Source organism: Pleurodeles waltl, chromosome 10 (genome assembly GCF_031143425.1).
Source record: "Pleurodeles waltl isolate 20211129_DDA chromosome 10, aPleWal1.hap1.20221129, whole genome shotgun sequence".
NCBI classification, from domain to species: Eukaryota; Metazoa; Chordata; class Amphibia; order Caudata; family Salamandridae; genus Pleurodeles; species Pleurodeles waltl.
In genome coordinates this window covers 147,928,547-147,951,062 of record NC_090449.1, presented here as the reverse complement: position 1 = coordinate 147,951,062, position 22,516 = coordinate 147,928,547, and the positions used below count along the sequence as shown (strand labels likewise).

Here is a 22,516-nt window from a genome sequence, read left to right as displayed (position 1 = left end):
GAGGAAAGATTAAATAAGTGACAACTGGATTAAGGGAGATTTAAAGCTGAAAGCAGAGATTGCACTACTACGTTTGGTATCTTTTTCTGCTAAATGTAATCACGTTGATTCTGCTATTGTCAGAAACGGAGCAGTCGATCATTTGAACGGGAACCCATATCTGTTTTTTCAAGTTGCAGTTTATGGATCAGATTTCGGTTTTTGTTCTGGCCTGTCTCATCTCCATGTTTTCTTGATTTGGAAAGGCCTAGGAAAGAGATTCAGCATGTTGCGCTGGGCATCAGTATCTATAAGATGGATTTCTTTATGCAAAAGGAGCAGCATATGAATGAAAAATGTTACTTAATTTAACCTTCAGGTAATATAGAAGAAACAGAAGGATACATCTCCCGCAAAGAGAAATCACAGATTGGGCCACTAAAGTTCCTTTCCAGGTAATATTTGTATACATTTGCCTGAGCCATAAATCGTGCATGGTAGGAGGAATAGGAACTAATGGTAACAGATGTCAAGGAAGGTTTTGAGACAGCAGGTCTCCTGACACATAGGAGACCTAGTAATACTTTAACTGCTGCCGTCATGAAACCAGTGTTGTCATGAATCATCAGATAAAGAAAATGTCTGAGAAAAAACTAGAGAATCTAGATACAAATTATGTTCTTGTTGATCCGTGCTCATGCTGCATCCTCAGTGTGCTAGAGATTGTACAACATTCTGAATGAAGTTGTATAGTTCTGCTAGATCATGTATCCAAGCTAAATGGCTTTTAACAACTAGACCTTCTCAGACCCAGAATAATTTTAGTATGACAACCTGCAGGATCAAGAGTCATCACCATATGATCACCTTGAAACTATGAAAAGCAAACCTCCTGCCCCAGTGGGAGACTATCATTAACAAATACTTTGTCTAAGGTTGTTCATGAGCTGGAGCTTAAGTGCACGAATTCTGGGCCACAGTCGATAGAAGTAGTCCTTAAGTTCAAATTGCCCAGCAACAGATGCTTTGATCTAGAAGGTAGTAGAAATATCTATGGGTTGCCTCTTGTCAACAAAAAATTCAGAAAGCCTCTCAACCAAACTCATGACAGCAGTGGAAAGGTTGTTACTCCCCAAGTATCAAACAATGTGATACAAAAGAACTCAGCTTCTCTCAAACACCGGGGCTGCTCACTTGACTAGATTATACGGATTTTAAATTAAGAGGTGAACAAAGTGGTATACAAAACAAATGGTTGGCTGAGTTATAACTGTTTAGCGCAATAATGGACACCTTACAAACACTGCACACTGACTAGCAGAAGCCTCTTAAAGGGTATGCAGATATCATAAAGGTGGCTTTAGACTGGAAAATAAACAATACTTCGTGGTGCACTTCTGGGTTATAAATTTTCTATCATGGATTGTAAACTAGTTTTAAGAAGCGCCATACTAACTGAAAACACTGGTGTGTTGGTTTTATTCCAGGCCCTTGTTTTATCGATAAATACTTTTTGGAAATAATAGTTTTTTTGGTCACTTTAAACTTTGCCTAAATGTAATATTAGTTGCTCGTGTATTGGGAAGACAAGTTGAGACATCAAGTGTAAATCCAGACACCATTGGTAAACCCAAGCGGGTGAACAAAGTCCAGGGGAATGGAGTTCAGAATGTGGCAGATTATTACATTTTTATATGTTCTGTGCTTCACGAACAGTTTATAGGCAATCCCTAATAGCAGCAAGCCATCAAGATAACGATTAATCCACTGTAAGCAAAGAAAATTACTTTAATTTCAGTTCCACAAAAATCAATTCAAGTCCACTATTTCAATCACCACAAATTTAAATTGAAGCAAAGACCAGACGTTCTGTGGCTATCAAACATTCCCTAATCAAGGGTTTACAAGAGTATCATATGGCTGTTTATTCCTTACAAAGGGCTCCAGTCAGTGAGGAGGCCGATGTAATTTTACTCATTAGAAGTGTGCTACTAAAGAACGGCATAGTAGTTTCCAAGGCATTGTTCTGATGACCCACATTTTCAATCTTTCGTAATCCAAACATACTATATTGCTAAATAAAATAATTTCATTTTTGTTTTTAAAAAAATAAAATATTTTTATATTGTTTCATACATTAAACTATCTCAATAATACATATGAAGTTCCTCAGCAGGTAAACACAAAGGAGACATCTAAATTTCAAGCAAAAACTTCAACTTGGAATATGCAGTTGAGATATATCACAGATGTTAGTTTAGAATGACAAATTCACAAGTTAACAGCAAATAGGAAGAGATAAATTCTTACTATTGCAATATTCTTGTAATGTTTAATAAGCAGCACGAGGAAAGCTAAAAGACGGATAAGCATATCTGAAAGGGCAGCCCACTTTCTGCAATTTAGAATTATGTATGCACAATCTAATTCATATTACACTCTACTTGTGCTTAAGCCAATTTACCTGGAAACAAATAACGCTTAGCATATTAATTTCTTAAACCTCTTAAATGGCATGACATTATCTCCTTTATTCATTATTTTGTTGCTCAAATCTAGTATATACATCCTTTAAATTGCTAGTTTTTTTTGTAGTCAACTTGGTAGGATTTCGTTCTGAGTTGCCACGTAATACTAACAGGAGAATTGCTTATTGGAAGCTCTCAGGGAAAAGTATCTTAGAAAATTCCTACAGGCACAATGCTTTATTGTTCAATCCTGAAAGTCAGATGAGCTAAAGTGACTTACTGCAAAGCTACTCTGGAATATGAGCTAAAATGCATACTCACTTCATTGCACTACATTTAACAGCAGCTGCTAGCACACTCACATCTATCACTATTTCAAGAGTGCCAACACCTTATATACAAGAATCCAAATAGCCCCTAGCTTCTTACTTTCTGAAGTCTAATCTTCCAGGTAGGAAAGCCAGATGAAATAAGTTACTTACCAATAACTACAGTTGCCCAGTGTTGGCAAGTTTGTTTCACATGCCTGAATCATGCTGAGTCACAGGTAATAGTAAGAACAGCAGCAAACATTAACGTCCCTAGAAGGGTATACAATAGTGGTTGTTTGGTAACCTGTTTTGAAACCCACCCCGCCCAAACTTCAGTTAATGAGGTAAATGAATTCTAAATTCAACCACCTTTACAGGGCACCATAGTTTAGATTGCGATGCACAAGTATGTAAGGACAGCATTAGGGATGAGCATGCTACGGGCAGCAGCACCTCATCAGTACCAGAGGTAGAAGTGATTTGTGACAGCCTATCACATGACCCTCAGACAAGTAATCGTGTAACAGGTCGTACCCCTTTCTCTCAGTTACATAGGTCTCATACACGCAAGGACAAAACAGAAGCAGGATCTTGGTTCAATAAGTTTTATTGAAGCAACTGCATTCGAGGTAAAAAGGAATGACCTGTGATTATGAGGATAATGATACATAGTGTTACTGCAGCAGTTACCAGGAAAGTGAAACACAAGAAGATTCCCACCATATTGTCACAATAGGTTGTCTAACATTCCTGCCTGCCCTACTAAGTTTGTAACTGAGAGCAGATCACAGTGGTATCCCTAATCTGCCTTTCTGGTCCCAAGAAGAAAGCCCAACTCCCATACTTGTGGTCCGAGGTAAAGAAGAGGTCTGTTAATCTGCTGGGAGTCCTCCCACATAGATGGAGGAACAAAAAGGTTTCAGCAAAAACTGCGACCAATTGCAGCATAAAGTGGCAACTGCCTAGAACATCCCCTCTAGTACACTGTGGGGAGAGTGAGGTTTTATAATAACAGTGCGCTTGTTCTAAGAACTTCCTTGACAACACATTTTTCGGTATAGGGTAGACAATGTTCCCTTTGGACTGGTAATATCGGTAGCTAACACTTCGAGCCTTAGGTTGAGCACAGGATGAAATGTTGTGCAAAGAAATGAATAATAGATTCCGCATGGAAGGACAAATGCTAAAAAATAAAAACCTCTCCACTAAAATGAAGTTTTGCTAAAATAATTAAAGCAAAATATGTAACCAGGCCCAGAACTAAACTAAACTAATGTCTGTATAGATGCTAAAATAAGCTCACGACAACACTTTATTCAAGAAGTCGCCTCCTTTCTTGGAGAAAATGGTTGGCTTCTGAATGACCAAAGGTCATTGCTGCTCCCATCCATCTACAGATCCTCTGTCTTGACAGGAGGCGGTCTTTACATAGCAAACTAAAGGAGACAAAATGGTGTACAAGTAAGGACTAGGGGACCTCACTATCCACAACCTTAGGTATTAATGTAGCATAAGCAAGTGCAAGGATTTCTGCATCAGTGGCAAATTTGAAAAAAACACCTCTGCACATTTTTCAGTGAGGAGGAAGCCCGATGGCACCTTAGGCATACATTTGGAGTCCATGTGTAGCATTGATGTCTTTATAAAATTAAAGAAAAAGACTGCTTTTGAGTAAAAGAAATCATAGGCTGAGCATAGAGTGTAACTTTCAAATTACTTTTTCAAGAGTAAAACCCCTAGTGGAATCTGTTTTGTTGGGCAATGGATCCAGTGCCCCTTTAAGGCACGGGAGCTAGACAGAGAATTGCTAGCTGGAGAATATCTACATGTGGATTACTTTGGTCTCCTCCGACAGAACCTTATGGGTACTCTGAGAATTCTAGAATTGGTCAAACTGGACCAGATCTAGAATCCTTCACTATTACCACCATACATAAAGGAATGCCAAAAGGCTTATGAGGCAGTGCACATGGGTAAAGAGCGAAAAAGGTGAAAGACAAGAAAGGGTCTATAAGACATGATCCTTTACTTCTAAAATGACGAAATGTGTTATTTAGCTCAATTTCAACAGCGATTTGTTCTACTCCCGAACCAAACAGTGGGGACAAAAAAAAGAATCTTAAGAAGGAGGCTATATATATAGGGCATTGAGGGTGTATGTTTGATATAAGTGTATAAAAGTCTGCCATCTCAACCTATGGCTGATGGCAACCAAATGTTTTTACAGTTACTGAAGTTTCCAGGCACTTTGTTAAATTTACTGAGTTCAACAATATCAATATACCAGGTGAAGGTGTCAATTTTCTGGACCTGTGTTTGGGGTGGCACAGTACATGAGAAAACTGGAAAACTATTCATTCTAATAGCGCTGGGCTACCAGCAAAGTGTACAAATCTCCTTGGTGTGCTGGGTGAGAGATCAGGATTTCATTCAGAATCTCATTTTTTCTCAAATCACAGAACCACCACTGAGGTTGTAACCAGATCCTGAAGGTGTCTCTTCCAGTATGTAGTACTAAACTGACTTGACCTATTTTCATGTCTGCCTATGAAAGTCATAAAGCAAACTATTTCCCCTTGATGGTAAATCAAATCTTTAGAGGACACGGCCAAACTGGAATTTTCAAATGACATCTGCAGGAGAGTCAGTGGGAGGACTGTCTGTGACCCTTTAAGTGGGCAATATAATCCCTCCATTCATCTTTGTGCATCATGTATCACTTCTTTCCCTCCCAGTCTATTGCTACCACTACCCATCGAAGACTGTTCAACAAACAGTACCATCTGGAGGGCCTTCTAATGAGGACTGTCCTGTCCTCATAGCACTAATTAAATTCTTACATCTACTGTACTGCCAATTGTTCTTGTTCATCCTGAAGGAAAGGATAGTGGCTACTTTTTGCCTGGTCAGCCTCTTCCTTCTCCCCTTGATCCAGTGCTGGAACATTTCTTTCTGACACAGAAGTTACATTAAGTGGCACATGGCTGCAAGCAGTCCCACAAGGATTCGGTTTCTAAGTTAAATTCTCCTTCCATCACTTTTGGTGTCCAATATCATTCTCTGAGGCAGCGATGAGACCTTTCTTGAAGGATATCAGCTGGCAAAAGGGGTCAGATGTCTAGACATGACCATTAACTATGTCTCTGAAGGGAGACCTGATGACAGGACTGATAAAGGCTGCAAAGTGAATTCGGGCAAGATAATCTATGGAACAGACGTTAGCAATTACTCTGGCTGGCAAGAAATATGTAGTGCTCCACACTCCCCCCCCCCCCCCCCCTCCCTCCCCCTCTTTTTCACCTCCTGGAGGTATCTGTAAAAGGATTTGCCAGCTTCTTAGCTACCTTGGAAGGTGGGTCTTTGGATGATAAAGGACAGTGATCTGTTAAAACTGCTTCCTTTGGGAGTTTATATTTTTAAGTGTCTATTGGTTTGACCTTGAGTGGCTTTTCTGGAGTGTGTAGAAGGGGCACTTCCCACTGAGGGAACATCCGTAGAGGATACCCAGAAGAGGCCTATTTAAGGTAATATATTTCCTGCCATCTTCAAGAGTTTTATCTGAGAAGGCATGGCAAACCTTGCACTTCTAGGCTTAGGCACAAAGTAAAAACAAAAGGCATCCTATTAGAAGGTCAAAGAAAACCTTCAGGCTACACCTAGGAAGCTGCCTGAATAGGGTTTGGTCTCCTTCGAGGATTCAACCAGTTCCAAAAGCTGAATTTCTCCAGTCCAAAACTCCTAAAAGATTACACCCAGAGAGCTGCAGAAGGATATGATACATAGGAAACCAAAAATAATCTAAAGTAAAGTAACAGAAATAAAATGTGTCTAAAACGTAAAGTAGTATAGCTCTAGAGAGACTCTCTCACAATGTGTTGTAGTAACTTTAACTAAGGTGGTTCTGGCCGAGTTCGGGCTAAAAGCTTAGACATTTTCAATTAGGTAAATGTATCACTATTCTACAGTCTTGACAGTCTTCTTGACATGCTACTGTCTTACTGCTGTTTTGTACAATTAAGGGTGACATATAGACTGACATAATAGTAAACATTGCAGAAAAAGGCTGGTCAGGCAAATAAGATAAGAGTTACATACAAGTTGAATAGAATGGACCACGTAGGTTCCCTGTACCTTAAAAACTGTTTCACGATGATCCTAATATTAAGAACAGTTTTGATGAATACTACTGGTTTAAAACACTATGGTCAACGCAAAACCGTGTCTTTCTGGGAGAAATGTAGGAAGCAACTGTGATAAACTGCAAGGAGTGAATGTGTTTTTGAAATATAATCAGCACAGCTTTGAATTGAGAGCGAGTAGCAGTGGACCATATAGGGAAATGTTTGAAGCGTAACCGAATCATTAAAAGTAAACATCAGTTAAGCAATGTACAGACATTAATAGACATGGACACTGTCAAATAGGTCTATGCCGTGGACAAAACAATAACAGAAATAGAATATGGACAAAATAAAAAAGGTAGCAAGAAGGGTGAATAGTGCTGAACTTAGTGGAAACAAAACAGAACACTGGCATTAGTTTAAACACAACAATAACATTACGTTCTGAATCAGACTTAACTATTGTGGAAATTACACAGGTCTTGGAATTAGATTGCATGGCTAATTTAAAATTTACATCAAATAGCTAATTCCCTTCAGCTGATGCAGATCACATTATATTAAAGAATGTCAATTTTTGTATTAGCATGCATAGCCTCAATTTTAGATCGGTTATTCTCTTTTAGTGTTTGAGAAAAGCACAGCAATTATTCTATGCCCCACTTGCAGTACCCGTCTCGGACACGGAAAAGGAGGATTACAATGATTTTATAAAACAGACTCTCAAGTGGTCAGCATGAAAACTGCAGTGTGATCACCTATTTTTTGGTAGGTGTTGAACAGTGTGACCTCAGTTGACTGTAAAACCGCTGTCACTGAACAGGGTTGTTAACTCAATAAATACCAAGTGGATAGGCAAATTAGCCAATAATTGGCCAATAAGGAACACTGCATTTTGAGTTTAGCTGCAAAATATACAATGTATTAAAGGAAGCAAGCATCTAAGAGTTATCATAGGTTTTGCAAGCAGAAGGCAATCAGGTTAGCTTTAAACCTCTAGTGATCAAGGAATGTTTAGTAAGAATTAAAATATGCCTTCAGGAATGAAAAATAAATGAGGTGGAGGTTTAACTGTGGCTTATCTTAGGACCAGTCATAGGTGTGTTGGTGCATAATGAGCCAAACAGTGCACGCAATTCAAGCCCTCTCAGTTTGCATTGCAAGCTGGAACAATCATATTCTCATCTCCTCATATATAGCATTAATACTTCTTTAGTTACACAAATGGTATAAATAGTAAGCACAGGGAAACTGAGGTGTTTTTTTTTTTTTTTTTTTTTTAATTAAGACTCAGTTTAGCACAGTAAAAAAAAAAGAAAATCACACACACACACACACACACACACACAACACACACACACACACACACAGAGCTTAGCAATCTGGTAGAGCAGCAGTTATTGCAGGTTTAAAAACGTTCTATTAAGGAAAAAATTGTTCAATTCCCAGGTCAAATATCAGTTAGAGTGGTCCAAGTCTGATCGTTTGATCTGTGAATTATGTTAAAGAAACAAAACAGATTTACACCACAAGGGTTGGCATTCCTGACTGTAAATCTCGTCTAGGAGTGGCGGGATATCAGAAAATTGACGCATGTGAGAAAATGTGCGTCTCCAGCCCAAGCATCTTACCTGTCATTGTATACTGGTAAGGAGAAACCATTGTTGGGGTGAAAGCTAAAAAAGAAAAATTAGGGAAAGCAAACTGAATAATAACACAAATGTGTGCACAGAATATAGCTCAGTATATTGTGTTCTATGTGTATTATAAGAAAGTTCGAAAGTTGATTAGTAAAAATGAGAATTGCGCTTGCTCTATTTTCACATAGGACCAGTTAATTTTGTGTAAATGTACGTTAAAATAAAATATTGTTCAGTGTCTTTATGTAAATACAATTTAATTGAAAAGAAATATACTATAAACCTGAACACCAATTAAACTATTGAATAGAATGATCTGAAGGGTTCATATTCAGTGATTTGTTTCCTTTCAGTGTTCAGTCAAAAAGCTTAAAACACCCTAATTCACAAAAATTACAATTGTGCCCATCGAAAATGTTCAGTCATTACAAAGGTTACTCCCTCACTGGTACCTTTACAGTTATCTGCTTTAAATCTAGAACCCACATTTTATGTACTAGAAGTAAAACCAAACCTTGTAATTTCCAAGCTTTCCGTTGTTCTTCTTTGGCAATTTGTTCCATGTCTTTGTCGTAAATGTAATCTTGACACATAAAGCAGTATATACCCCCATACAAAAGGTCTATAGCTGCAAATGAAAGAAAACAGTGTATAAAGCAGGATGAAGTGTCAAATGTATCTACTTTTTTGTGGCAGTGTTGTAAACTGTGAAACATTTTATTTAAATTAAAACACTTTTCAACCATAAAACAATAACATTTTCAAAAGATCGTAAGGTCAATGTAACCAGAATAAAACTGTTTTATAGCCCATGTGTGTGGCATGACCTTTTCATCCTTATTTAGGACAACTTCCGACCTAGTCATTCGGTATGATTTTGGCTGCACATCTTACATTCCAACCAGCTATAATAAAGTTGAACAGTTTACCTAGCTGTAAGAATGGTTTTGTTGTATGATCAACATTTACAAGCTGGTAAAATCAATGTGGGCAAGACGGTTTTCTTTTTATTTATTTATTAAAAGAAGTGACACAAAAAGTGCCCATTATTTGAAAATCGTGATAATTTCCAGCTGTTTTTGACATAACCAGCAGGGAGATAATACCTAGAGTTCTAATGAGGAAAACATTAGTGGCTTAAGCATTATTATAATTAAGAACAGATAACCATTTCTTTAATAAAACGTTATCTTCTCTAGCAAGAGTTCATATTTAGAGATGCACAATTACAAGAGTGATACAAAAGTAACAACTGGGCCTTGAACCATGTTGGACACTGGTGAATCCTGAGCATGTGCTTTTAATTTGAAATTCAACTCAATTGTCTACATAGCTTTTTATTTGCAATCTTTTATTGAAGGTTATAATTCAATCGCTATTAAGGTGCATGTAGCATATTAGATTCTACGTAAATCCACAAACCAACTAAGAACTGTATGAAACTTCAAAAGCTTTTAGAGCATTTATTTCTTCTGCGAACTAGGAAGGAAGTAGTGGCATCTGTCTTTCCAGAAGGCACTATCAACATCAGGGGTTAATAGTTGTAAAATAAAACCTGATGCTACCAGAATCAAATGCTAGGAAGAGTCTATGTTATTTGTAGCTTTCACGCAGATCACTTTTGTGATCTACATTGAAAACCAAAAACCTTTGATCAATGTTAACAGAGAAAAAGGACCCTAAACAAAGTTTGGAGAAGTAGTAAAAGGAGCAGGTTAAAAAAAATCTAAGTTGGCTGTTGAGCTATAATCATCTAGTGAGAATTAAACCATTAAGAAGCTAACAATCCTTAAAAAAAATGTTTTTTTAAAAAGCTGACGGGATACACAGTGAAAATTGTAGAAGTATTAAGCTTCTCTCTAGTGTCAGAAATGTGAATAGGCTCTGAGAAGGGAGGCACCAAGATCTGTATTGTAACTTCTGGTGATGATAGAACTTTAGATTGGTTGGTTCCCAAAGCCAGTGTCCATTGCGAATATGGTAGCTATTGCCTCTTTTTCACCAATTAATCCTTAACTAAAGAATGGACTTGAAAAGCAGTTTCTAGTATTAGCTTGGCTGACAGTTAAATTTTAAGGAGCCCCTGAAGAACACCTCATAAACAATGATTCTTCCTTCCACTGAGATATCTAGTGCAGTTATACAGATCCATGGAAACAATGATACTAAATAACAGATACCGGAAGACTAGCGGAAAACTCATTCAAGCTAGAAAAGAAGGGATTTGGCTACAATACGAAAACTTTTCTGGGTCATTTTTCACCAGGAGCATGATCTAAACCCCAGCGCCCTCGATTCAGTTTGGTTTGGATCTGAGGCAGCCACAACCCTTAGTGTTGAATTATATTTGTCACAGTGTGAGAAGGACATATGATACCACTTAAGCCCAAGATCTGCATCCAGGCGCTTCCCTGATCCTACTAGGTGGCAGCTTCAATTAAGCTACAAAAACCAGGGCTTCTTTAGGTACCAGTCCATCCTTTACCTGACAATCTACTGTTTTAACAACTTTGGATGAACTCCAATATCAAAAAGGCAAGAATCACATAGGATGGCAATTTAATCACAGAGCACTGCAGCCTCAACAAGTCTAATGTATAAAGCGCATATCTACCAAACTAGGCATCCAGGCGGTAGAAGAAGGCTAAGGGCTCATGCACTGCCTGAAGATTAGCAGTTAAGGATCCATGTTTTAAGTTGGCGCTGAAAGAATGGAAACTCATTTCCAGTTTTGGAGCCCAGATAGGTCAAAGAACAGCATCCACGAGTCATAAGCCTAAACTTAGACATCTTCAACTACGAGGCATCTGAAGATCTTAGAGGTCTTGCTAGTTGATAATAGCAGAGCCTATTGCTCAGATATGTAGGAGAGATTTTATAAAAAGCTCGATGAGCCAAATCCAAGGATTTAGGATGCATTTTTTTTTTAACTGGCTTCCAGTGTAGCTCTTTAAAGCACGATTGTCGAAGAGAGAGATCTGTAAGGTCAGCCTTGCAGCAGCATATTCTATCTGTAAACAATCTACTAGGCTACAGGGCAAATCTAAATACAGGACATTGGCATAGTCCATTCTCACAGTACCTGTAGCGCACACACAATGGTTTTTAAAGGTTTCAGTCAGCATATAATCCAACGTTTTAATCAGTGGATCAATGAGAAACAGGTGCCTGTTACCAACAGTATTTGGCAATAAAACAACAGTTTGTTATCAAATCTGACCCCTAAGCTTTAAGCTACTGTTGTGGGCTCGTGGAAGGAGCCTACCTCGTCTAGCTACAAAACAATTGGACCAATCCTCAGATAACTGGCAAACAGTAGTACTTCTATTTCTTCCTAATGAAAGGATACATTGGGTGTAATCAGCCTAACAAATATCCAGAATGCCATATGATACAATTGTTGAAGCTAGTGGGGGCTAAATACATTTTAAAAGGCACTCTGTAATTCAGTGTTTTAGGGCAGGAGGTGAATGTCCCTATGGCTATAGTTTGTTCTCTTTCCAAGCAGAATTAATGGAAACATTTTAGGGCCAAGTCTTCAACCCCCAGCTCTGCAGTCGGAACAGAAATGTCTGATGAGTGATCATGTCAAACACCACTGACTGATCTATCAAGAAAAAGGCTGCAGACAAGCCTTGATCTAAAAAGATCTTGATACGAGTCTGACAATTCTGATAGAGCAGTTTCAGAACTATGTCTTGGCCAGAAGACGGATTGGGATGGGTGACAGACACCATTCCAGGTAGCTCAACAGCTTACTATTAAACTTCTCCATTGTTGCAGAAATGGCAGGTAGAAGGGAAATCATCCTAAAATTAGGACAATGAACAGGGTCAGCTGAGGGTTTCTTCACTAGAGGTATATCAATTGCAGTTTCCATCTTTTTGGAACCTTGGCGGTGGCAGAGAAGAATTAAAAATCTCACTCCAAACTGGATTTATCACACTTACCACAATAGTTAAGAGGCTGATAGGGCAAGAGTTTGTGAGGGAACCTGCTTTGCAGTTTAGGATTGCCTGCCTCACTCTTCAAGAAATTGGATTAAGCCACATCACAAGAGACCTTAGACGTAGGTTAATAAAACGATTTCTGTAGTTTCGCCGGGGTTGTTAATATAAAATACTTATTTTCGTCACCTTTTCCTCAAAGAATGAGGGAACTGAAGTCATGCTGGCTTTAGGGTTAAGAAATAATTTGGCAATCTGAACTATGTCTATGAGATGCATTGCTAGCTGCTTTGATTTTATTAGAATAGAACTCAGCATGGGCTAATTGTCTGGCTTTGCGATAGCCCTGGAGGGCTTTTTTTGTAAATGTCTTTATCCACTTTCTTAAAAGCTTCTCTACTTTTTGTTAATAGCTATTTTCATATTTTATGTTCACTAATAGAACTGGAGAAAACCAAGAGGCAGGAGCAGACTATCTTGAAGAGTACTTAGGGGGAGTGGCTAGATCAGCGGATAAGGACATTCCTCTGGTAGTCTTCCTGAGTGGAACCTGAAAAGGTAAATGGTTTAACGGACTAGCAAAATTTGGTTTACTTTTTCTTCATGGTCAAGAAATTCTAGTTTCTGGATATCCACTCGTCTCAGAGGACGTTTTAAAACTAAATGGAATAAATCAATCGTCTGATCAAATGACTGGTGGGGTACAGCCCTTCTAGAGAAGAAAAAAAGTAAGTCATAGTATGGCCAACTCTGTAAGCCTCATAAAATACATTGCTTGAAGCCAGTCATAAAAGGAATGTATTGCAAACAAGAACATAAAAGCATATGGTACTTAGAGAATCTGCTTGTGGTGAGCAAGCAATTACCAACGACCCAGGATGGCACAAGAGAAGATCGAAGGACTAAAGAGAAGGTGTTTTGGCCAAAGCAATGCAGTTAAGAATGGGTCATAGAAACCCAGAGTAAACGGTGGACATATGCATACTTCCATTCTTTATACTTCCAGAACTGGTTTGGACCACTGAATTTCTGAGGAAAGCATATATGTTGCTGGAATAAAGTAAATGAAGGCATGCTCTCATGCCATTAACTAATGGAAGGCTAATGAGACATTCATACTCCACTCCAAAGGAAATACCTGTGTACCACAGGCAACAACCGTGACAGTTACAGACCTGAAACAGTACTTATTGAGGCCAAGGGCCTTTATGGAAATGTAGGAACGGATGTTACAAAAGGTAACTCCTCCAAAGAGACAGATGGAGACAGACGTGGAAGCATGAACACAGGTAACATCCTTGTTCTTCCTACCTGAAAGACACCTTGCATGGTTGACAGCTTACCCGGAAACGCTGAGAAAAGTAAATACAAATTTGATCCTAGCTATGCTAATAAAACTATAGTTTTCACAAATGAGACATTTAACAGGCATATTGGCTCTGCATACTTATCCCTGCCAATGTATACTTATAAAACCAGAGACTGGGCCTAAATGGTAGCGCACATTATTGCAGGTTAGCCCTAATCAGTTCATCTTGATGAAGGTGTATCCAAATGAAAGTTTCCCATGTTGTCCAGTATAACAGAGTTCAATGTCAGTCTATGAGGATAGGATCCATAAAAGATTTTGTGGATAACAGGTCATCTAAGGACTGCCATTTAGACGGTGTATAAAAAAAGTATCTAATGGGGCCATCATGCAAATCTGGCATGGATCCAGCCTTAGTGGACCAGCACTGGACAGCCCTGTGGTACACTTAAAGCAGCGAGGTTGTGCTGCTTCCAGTCAAACTCTCAAACCCATACCAGACACCGTCTACCATAAAAGCAGTCTTACTAAGTATAGCAGTATATAGAGCACATCTCTTTGGGAGCAACAACTTTTTTTCATCATATCGTACAAAACCATGCAATGCACATGGCAGGTTAGATGGAAATAACTAGATGAGAAGGGAGGTGGAGTAAATGTCAGTGTAAACAGCTTCTTGAAAACTACACTCCATGGGCATGGAAAAAATAACGTAATAAAAAGGCAGACAACCAGATAGACTACTAAAATCCACTAAGGCTTAAATTATAACAGGCACAGTACAATAAGATATTCCCCACAATAAATACGAACTGAAAGTTAGCAATTGCGGCTACTAACATTTGTTAACTGTGTACTGATACCTATAAAAGGAAAAGACAATTGTGTGTCAAAATGAAGACTATACTTGTAGTTTAGATGCACGAGCTTTCATTTTTGCATCTATAAGTTTATTATGCTTAAATAAATGTAGGAGACCGTAATAGATGCAGAATTACTGACTATTTCACCAGTGGCTGTTTCAAGTCACAAAACTACAACCGGTGATTCCAAGGCGCTGTAAGTAAGTGACATTTAGTTCTAGAATGTGACGCTAAACCTGCACGGACAACAATGCAGACTGCAAAATGACTACCCCTATTTAAAGTGTAAAATTAAAAAAAAACAAATGTGAATTCCTACACCTCATGACAGGCTTACACTGACATTAGAGCTGCACCACAATGTGCTATGAACTTGCATTTTTCCCTGGAGCACTTCAATTGTTTAAGAGTTGCTGACATATAAATGTCATGGTTTATTAAGGTAAATATAGGGATATGGATAGCATTTCTCAAGAATGAATGTGGGATGGTTTGTCCTTCCTTTTATTCTTTGTCCCCCGCGTTTAACTGTATTTTTGGGAGATTAACCGTTTAGTGTTGGTTTTTTTCTCTCTTCTTTATACCCTTATTTGGTAGAACTTTAATTTCTTAGTTTTGTGGTGTGTGAACATATCTTCACTGTTAATGGAACAGCAGCTGCACTGAATTGCCCAAAGACTGATTGGTGATTGACACTGTCTGCGCACACTGGGTAGCTCCCGGACAGATGATGGCAAGTAGGACTCCTAAAGCTATTGCACATTGCGAGTGTGTCATTTGTAGAAGGGTAGAGTGAGAGTTTACTCTAAAAGAATCCAGACTCTTTCTTGTTTTCTTATGTTAACGTGTTTCAGCTTTCCGTGCTCGGTCTTTTTCTTTTGGTTCCATTTTGTTCTCCTGTCGTGCCTCCTTTACGAAGGGATGAGCTCAGTATTTACTAGTGTTTATGAATACTTATAATGATCCCATGGTGGTGAAGTAAGGTTACTTAAATGTACTGAGTCTCCGCCATTGGACTCTTCAGATTTCTCACTCCACCCTCCTCCCTCCCCATCCATTGAATTGTAAGACCTATCAGAAGGGAGCAGAATTTTAATGTGATCTCTTGCTTCCCTGACTAGGTTGGGAAAACAGTGACCGAGATGCCACAGTATCCTGACACTCCTCGTGTATCCTGACATTCCTCGTGTATCAAAGTAATACTCAAGTACATAACATTTGCAACCTCCCCATTTGCTATTCCGAGGAGATAGTAGTATGTTAGGTAAAGCGATAGCAGGCGCTCAGAACAACCACAATACCTACACTGGGGGAGCTGCTGCAGGCACATTATCGGGCATTTCCCAGGGATGGTCCCAGAGACTCAACCACAAGACTACAAATTACAATCTTTTTAGTAGAAATAAACGTCATGTTTGGGAGCAACTATATTACTTCAGCAAATACCAAGCCCGAGACCTTTTGAGGAAAAAAAAACCACATGTAATAGTGGACAGGGCTTTCACCCAAGAACTGCAGGAAAAAAAGAAATAGTCTCAAACTTTACTGTCTGTCAGAACCTGGGAACAGGCCGGGGAATACAGTTTGCACCTTTATTCTGTAAGGCAAAGGACCACTAAAAAAAGCCTAAAACCAAAGCCCTCAAATCCTCCTCCTCCATCCTACCGAGGGAAGAAAGGAAGAGGTAAGAAAAGGTCACTGAATAAATCAAGTTTAGGGGTTTTCTGCTGCAACATTTGTAAACAAGTTTCTTTCTCACTTCTACTTGCATTAGTGGCATATCATTTAAATATGTCAAGGAGAGACTTACTAGAAGCCTTGAGGGTACCTTTCACCCATCAAAGGACATCTTATCTGTAGTATGGATTGGGAGCAACATGACCTATGAAGTGGAAGAAATACTGAGTGGTGTGTCAAGAGGGCACCTTCCACAAAAGTTGTGATTAGCTGACTATTGTATGCTGAAAAAAGACAAAAATCGAAAGAAAGTGAAATTTAGGATGTCATAATTAAATAGTTCTTATGGTCACTCAACTAAATGGTGCATAATTTACTAACCACAGATATATGTCTAGCTTACCTTGAGGATTTGTAAACTCAGATCTTCAGGTGATGCAGAGATCAGCAACAATCATTTTCCTCCCTGTAACATTTTCATGCCATACAAAAGAAATGCCTTCCAAACTAGCCCCTCTTCTCCATCCCAGCCCTAAGCGGAGCACAGCCTCGGTCCCAGATGTGAACTCTTCCTCTCTGCCTCCCACCCCCTGCCCACCCTCCAGGTACCTGGTCATTGGAACCTTCCAAATACAAGTACATTCTATCATATATGATAAATATTCCTCAGGAAGTTACAAAAATGGTGTGAGGTGTAGCGTTTCAGTGGTGCTATAATGAAGTATTATGACTAAGTGCAATCTGGGTGGGAAAAATGTTCTTGGACCACCTCAAAACCGCTCTCCGTGGGAAAAGATGTGCCACTGAACAATGCTCGAGTCTGCAATAAATAGTTAAGCATTGTTTCCCCTTAGTAATCTTTACTTTCAGAAAGCGGTTTTATGGAGCAGGGGTTTACACTCCTCCCTAGTAGTCTCTAATGTTATCATTACTATTCCCATAGAAAACAACATTTGGGAGTTTACGAGAAAATGAAAGACCCACGCCATGGAGAAAAAAAAAAAAAACAACCTTAAACCTTACCTCCTTGAAAACTATCTTCATGATAAAGACAGGCCATAAAAAAGACAAATGAAGCATGGAGTTGCTGCTCGAGGTTACGTTTTACAGAAACTTAGATAAAAACAGTAGGAACAAAAGAAACAGTGTTTTTCCTCTATTACGCTTCATGAGAATGGTAGTCATTTACTTTCATTTTTTCCTTTCAAAATACAACTTAATCCATTTATGGTTTTCTATTGCCTTTTTAGTGTTCCTACTTCATATTCTATTGAAATAAAGAGAACAAAATAGATGATTTTCACAGGGCTTTAAAAAAAAAGCTGCACAGATTTACTTGTTTGTTTAAAAGATTCAAGAGTTCCATATATACATAGAGATATTCTAAATTTATAAACGGGAGAAGAACCTTTGAAGAAACAACTTCAAATCCACCCTTTAGCAGGACAGTTGATGCTCTATACTTCGTATTCACAAAGATGTTCGATAACCCATTCCGTGATGTGCACCCTCCGTTGGCTGTGGTTCTACTATTCTGTAGAGAATGTTTCAACTGAACTGCCTTTTCTGCTGTGGGTACAGCTAACAATGCCATAGTAGAGGATTCAAGAAAGATACCCTAAGAATGAGTAAAGCTGGGTTTGATGGCAAAAAAGATGGGCTTGTTACAAGTAGTCCTCACTCATGGTTATATAATTTTAACTCTCAAGATCCAACGTGAATCATTAAAATGTGCAGGGTCCAGATACGTTTGTAAACCTGCGTATACAAACCTACATATGAATGCGGTTTACCTCTGGAAAATGTGATTGAATCTCAGACCCAGATGAAGTTCTCAATAGGATCTTCCTTGAAAAGCACTGGATATGAGAAATGTTGAATGGTCCTTTGCTGTGTTTTCGGTTGAGTAGTTGACTAAAGTCAGAGTTCCATTAGCACACAAACACCTGCTGTTTCTGTCCCTTTGAGGGAAGATGACACCTGGAGTAATACTCTGCTGTAGAGTAATGCCTGCAAGCTTTTCAAAGAAAACCCAAAAGATATGAAGGACCTCAGAGGGCCTTTCCAAAGTCAACACCCATTTACTGACCTTAATGATATACACCCTACCACAGAACACAATGTTGTGAATAACTACGGAAAGGCTGAAGAGGGTTGTGCCAAAGAACTGGAGGTAATGTTTGGTAAAGCTGAGAGAGGGATAACAAGGACAGTGAAAGAAGGACTTTGTTTAAGCTGGCCTCTTTCAGATAAGTAAATTACCTCAGAACAAAAACTCCTAAGGCCACACATTATCCACTCAAACTTTCTCAGTAATTTGTATATATTGAACGAAAACACCAATACAAAAAAACTCTCCTGGAGACTGAAACAACAGTAGGAAAAGTAATCAGAAGAAAAGATAGACAAAAATAGAAAACATTTACACAACGACCACAGGGATAAAGTGTTGAGTAGAACTAAAAATGTGCCACAAGACAAACAAGCATTTGCAATGTAACAGACCTTGAATTTTCCTGAGTTAGAGCTATTGGCATTGTAAATTCATAACTGGACTTTTCTTGCACATAAATTGGTCAACCGAGTTTCATAATTTCGTCTTTTCCTGCCATGTTTTGGTGGTCAGTGGTGGCTGACATCAGAAATCACAAGCACGTAAGAAGAGACAATGGAAAATAAGGATGGAAAAGTATTTTCTTTTCATTTTAAAAGAATTAAGTCTTGCAAGCGTTCTTGCCTTACATTTCAACAAAGCTCTAATGAAGTTAATAGCAGAGCAGACTGAAGATTTATGGACCCAATACATGAGATGTGCGATGCCCTGTATTCTGGCACGGAGGGTCCCTGGATGGGAGACTCCAGATACAAGGTTAAGCAAGTTTCACCTCATTGTTTTTAGGTTTAACTACATTATACCAGAAAGGGCATATTGTGGCTTTTGTGAGCAGCAAGCTAAACGACCAGGAGTTTGGTTTATTTTGTAAAATAAGCTTATTGTAGGAGCCAGAGGTGAGGACATCACTGGAATAAAGCCAAAACAAATGTCATCGACATGGGAGGAACTGAATGCTGCAATTAAACGTAGCTACCAGCCTAAAGCACCCACAGTGAAAATGGAGCACTAAAGAAATGCCAAAGGAGTCAGTCACAGCATCCAATAAAGAAACCAAAGTGGAATAATATAGTAGTTGGTCTCTGCTCTGAAACAGAAAAAAGGAGGGAGAAAAAGGCAGAAATGACCACCAGCAAACAAGAATTTTTAAAGGACACTGCAACCAACAAATGAAATCGCTTTAAGCCATAAGTATACTAAGAGTATACACGAGGTTGAACGCTTACTCTCGACCTAAAAATCAACAAGAAACAGGCACAAGGTCATTTTTCAGGCCTACCCTAATTGCCATCCAGGATATCAGAACTCTTTGCAGAGGCAGTGTCAATACTGTCTTACGGTATTGCCTAATTGTATTTTCCAGTTTTAAAGAGAATTAAACGTTCAGGTTCCATGGGCTTTCTATTGTCTAACTTCATTTTCATTGGATTTTATTACAATAGACTATTTTGCCTAGGAGTATGTATAAACATATATTTTATTTGTTAGATGTATTTAAACAAATAGAGAAAATCCTACAATTAAAAGTACTTCTGAATACTGCACTTTGCCAGAAATATTCAAATGGTTACATATCCAAGAGTATACAAGAATGGAGAGGTTCAGCACACAACTTTCAACACAACGATACACTGCCATCATTAAGTTTGTCTAACTCACTTACACAATACCACATATGGGGATAGGAAGAGGCACAAAAACAGCTAACAGCACAAGGATGCCTCAAAATAACGAACACGTCTGCTTAAAACAGATGGAATTTGCAGCTCTCACAACCATGGCAACCAACTAGCAACCTGGCAGACAAACATATCCACAACATGTGCTGCGGAACCACCAAGAGCTGAAGGCTCCCAATATTAATAAGGGAGAGCAGGGCCCACCTTAAATACTTTAAAAAAGCTATACTGAATAAGCCAGAGGATAGTGTAATACGTCTAGCAAGAAAGTGGTGAAGATCCAGTCCTGAAGTCTACCTTCATATACAAGCATAATACCATGGACCAGCACAAATGGCAGGCTTACACACACACACATACATACATACACAAGACAGAGAGAAATCAATGTATTTAACACTTGAAAACACAAGCAAGAAAGGTGAATTTGGTGTATGGATTTAGTAAATAAAACTGTAAAACGTGCTAAATATTCCTGATGATGCCTTTTTTTTTTAAAGAATAAATACGTCATAACGTTTAAAACTTGAATAAGAAAATAAAGAAATGTCTGATCGGGTTTCAGTACATTTACCACCACAATTTGTACAACAAGTCATAGGAGACACCACTGATGTCAAAAAGATCAAAGTTATGTTATGTAAGGGATATTTACAGAGCACAACCGATACTCAAAGGTGTCTTGACACTGAACTGACGGCTACCCAAAAGTGTCGGAATTAAGAAATGAAGCTCTGAATGTGTACACAGATGTTACTGCAGGAAGTTTGTCATTGGACTATCAACCGTTATTTCATACGAGATTTTACATTTCTTGCACCTTATACGTCCACAGACAAAAAAGGGCATAAAATTATGAGATACATATATCGCAAGTGTACCACTGTGCGTTCAGTCATAGGAGCGGGGTTAACAACATACATCCCAGTCAAGCGAACTGAGATTCTGCAGATATATTTCAAAAAGGAGTTCTCTGTTCTTACCACATCTGAACATTCCCCCATACTTACTACTGAGGTACTCTGAATTCTACTGCCTTAAATGTACAACAATGCTGTGTACATCGAGTGCATTTTTAACCTACATTTATTAAATCCTCCATCAGATGGCTAAGCCATTGGAGCTAGCTTTTGGAAGGCATGCAGTGGAAAAAATATATTACATTCAAATGGCAATGTCAGAAACATTTATTTGCAATAATAAAAGTGTGTATGAATTAAGCAGTGAACTATATTCTTTTGACGTGCAACTGAATCCGAGCATGAAGTTCTTCAGCAACAAAACTGTTGCTTTAAAAACATAAGATTAAAAATCAGAACTACGAATGTCTTGTGTGGTCTTCCACAAAAGGTGAACAGAGTTATTTGCAAATAATCTGAAATGCAGTCAGCCCATAAGAATTTAAACTTGACAAGGTGCATAAAATAATGTAGATATGAAGCAATTTTGTTAACTTATTTTCTGTAGTTCGAATAGAACACTACATAAATTTAAAATTATTAAAATGCAGAAACCACATGTCAAAACAAGGGCAAAAAATTAAAAACCAAACAACAATGTTCCATTTTTGGGGCTCGTTCATAGTTAAGAGAAATGATGACCCACGAACTCTAATTTTTAGGTTGAGAATAGCAGCGCGCAAGCGCTGCTTTTCCAACGTGTTGGTATCTATTTGGGCTTTTAATGACGTCCACCTCACAGCCCATCACTTCCACACGTTCGTGGGCTTGCCTTTTAAAAATCCTTTGATGACATTGGTAAATGCTTTACGTTTGTCCCTCCTTGGGGCGGCTTTGTTACCACCTTGGGGACCAACGGTGTTACAATGAGAATTGCACTTTTGCCGATAAGTTTGACTGCAAGCGAATTTCTTTTTCCGTTTGTGTCCCTCTTTCACGCTCATGGTGGCTATGGTGCTTTGAAGTCCGCTTATGTCAACTGTTTTACTTTTCATTATCAATTTATGTGGCAAGAAAAGTCCTGTTACGAATTTACAACGCTAATAGCTCTAACTCGAGCAAACGCAAGACCCATTACATTGCAAATGCTTGTTTCTAAAATAGGTCTACTGATCTGATTTTCAGGCAATCGCCTACTGAAATCCCATGCTAAAATTTAGCGCTGGGTGCTTCAGAGGACCACAATGTTCCAGACTTAAGGGCAAAAAAAGCAAACTATTCCCACATGGGTGAGGCAGATTCAGCTTCAAGACTGCCCAGCAGTTTATTGTCCTCAAAGCTCAATTCTCAGTACGTTGAAATGACTGACAGAGCCCTCTTAACTTTAGTTCTTTCAGGTGATAAGATGTGGGGTGCTTACAATGGGAAACGCTAAAATATTCATAAAGCCTCCAAAGTATTTATGTGACATTTTCTGTTCAAAACAGAACATTTTACCTTTAGAAAACAA

At 38.6% G+C, this 22,516-nt stretch overlaps 1 protein-coding gene across 5 annotated transcripts in view; it reads right to left on the bottom strand.

The window, feature by feature from the left end:
• The window catches only part of USP22 (ubiquitin specific peptidase 22), a 404,497-nt gene that overhangs the window by 278,986 nt on the left and 102,995 nt on the right, over window positions 1-22,516 (bottom strand). For 3 of the 5 annotated variants that reach the window (XM_069210051.1, XM_069210046.1, XM_069210047.1), the window contains exons 3-4: window positions 9,034-9,147; window positions 8,511-8,555 (exon numbers count right to left, since the gene is read on the bottom strand). In XM_069210051.1, the coding sequence (XP_069066152.1) occupies window positions 8,511-8,555; window positions 9,034-9,147 (159 nt within the window). The remainder of the gene's footprint in view (window positions 1-8,510; window positions 8,556-9,033; window positions 9,148-22,516) is intronic. The other 2 variants (XM_069210048.1, XM_069210050.1) reach the window with 1 other exon arrangement.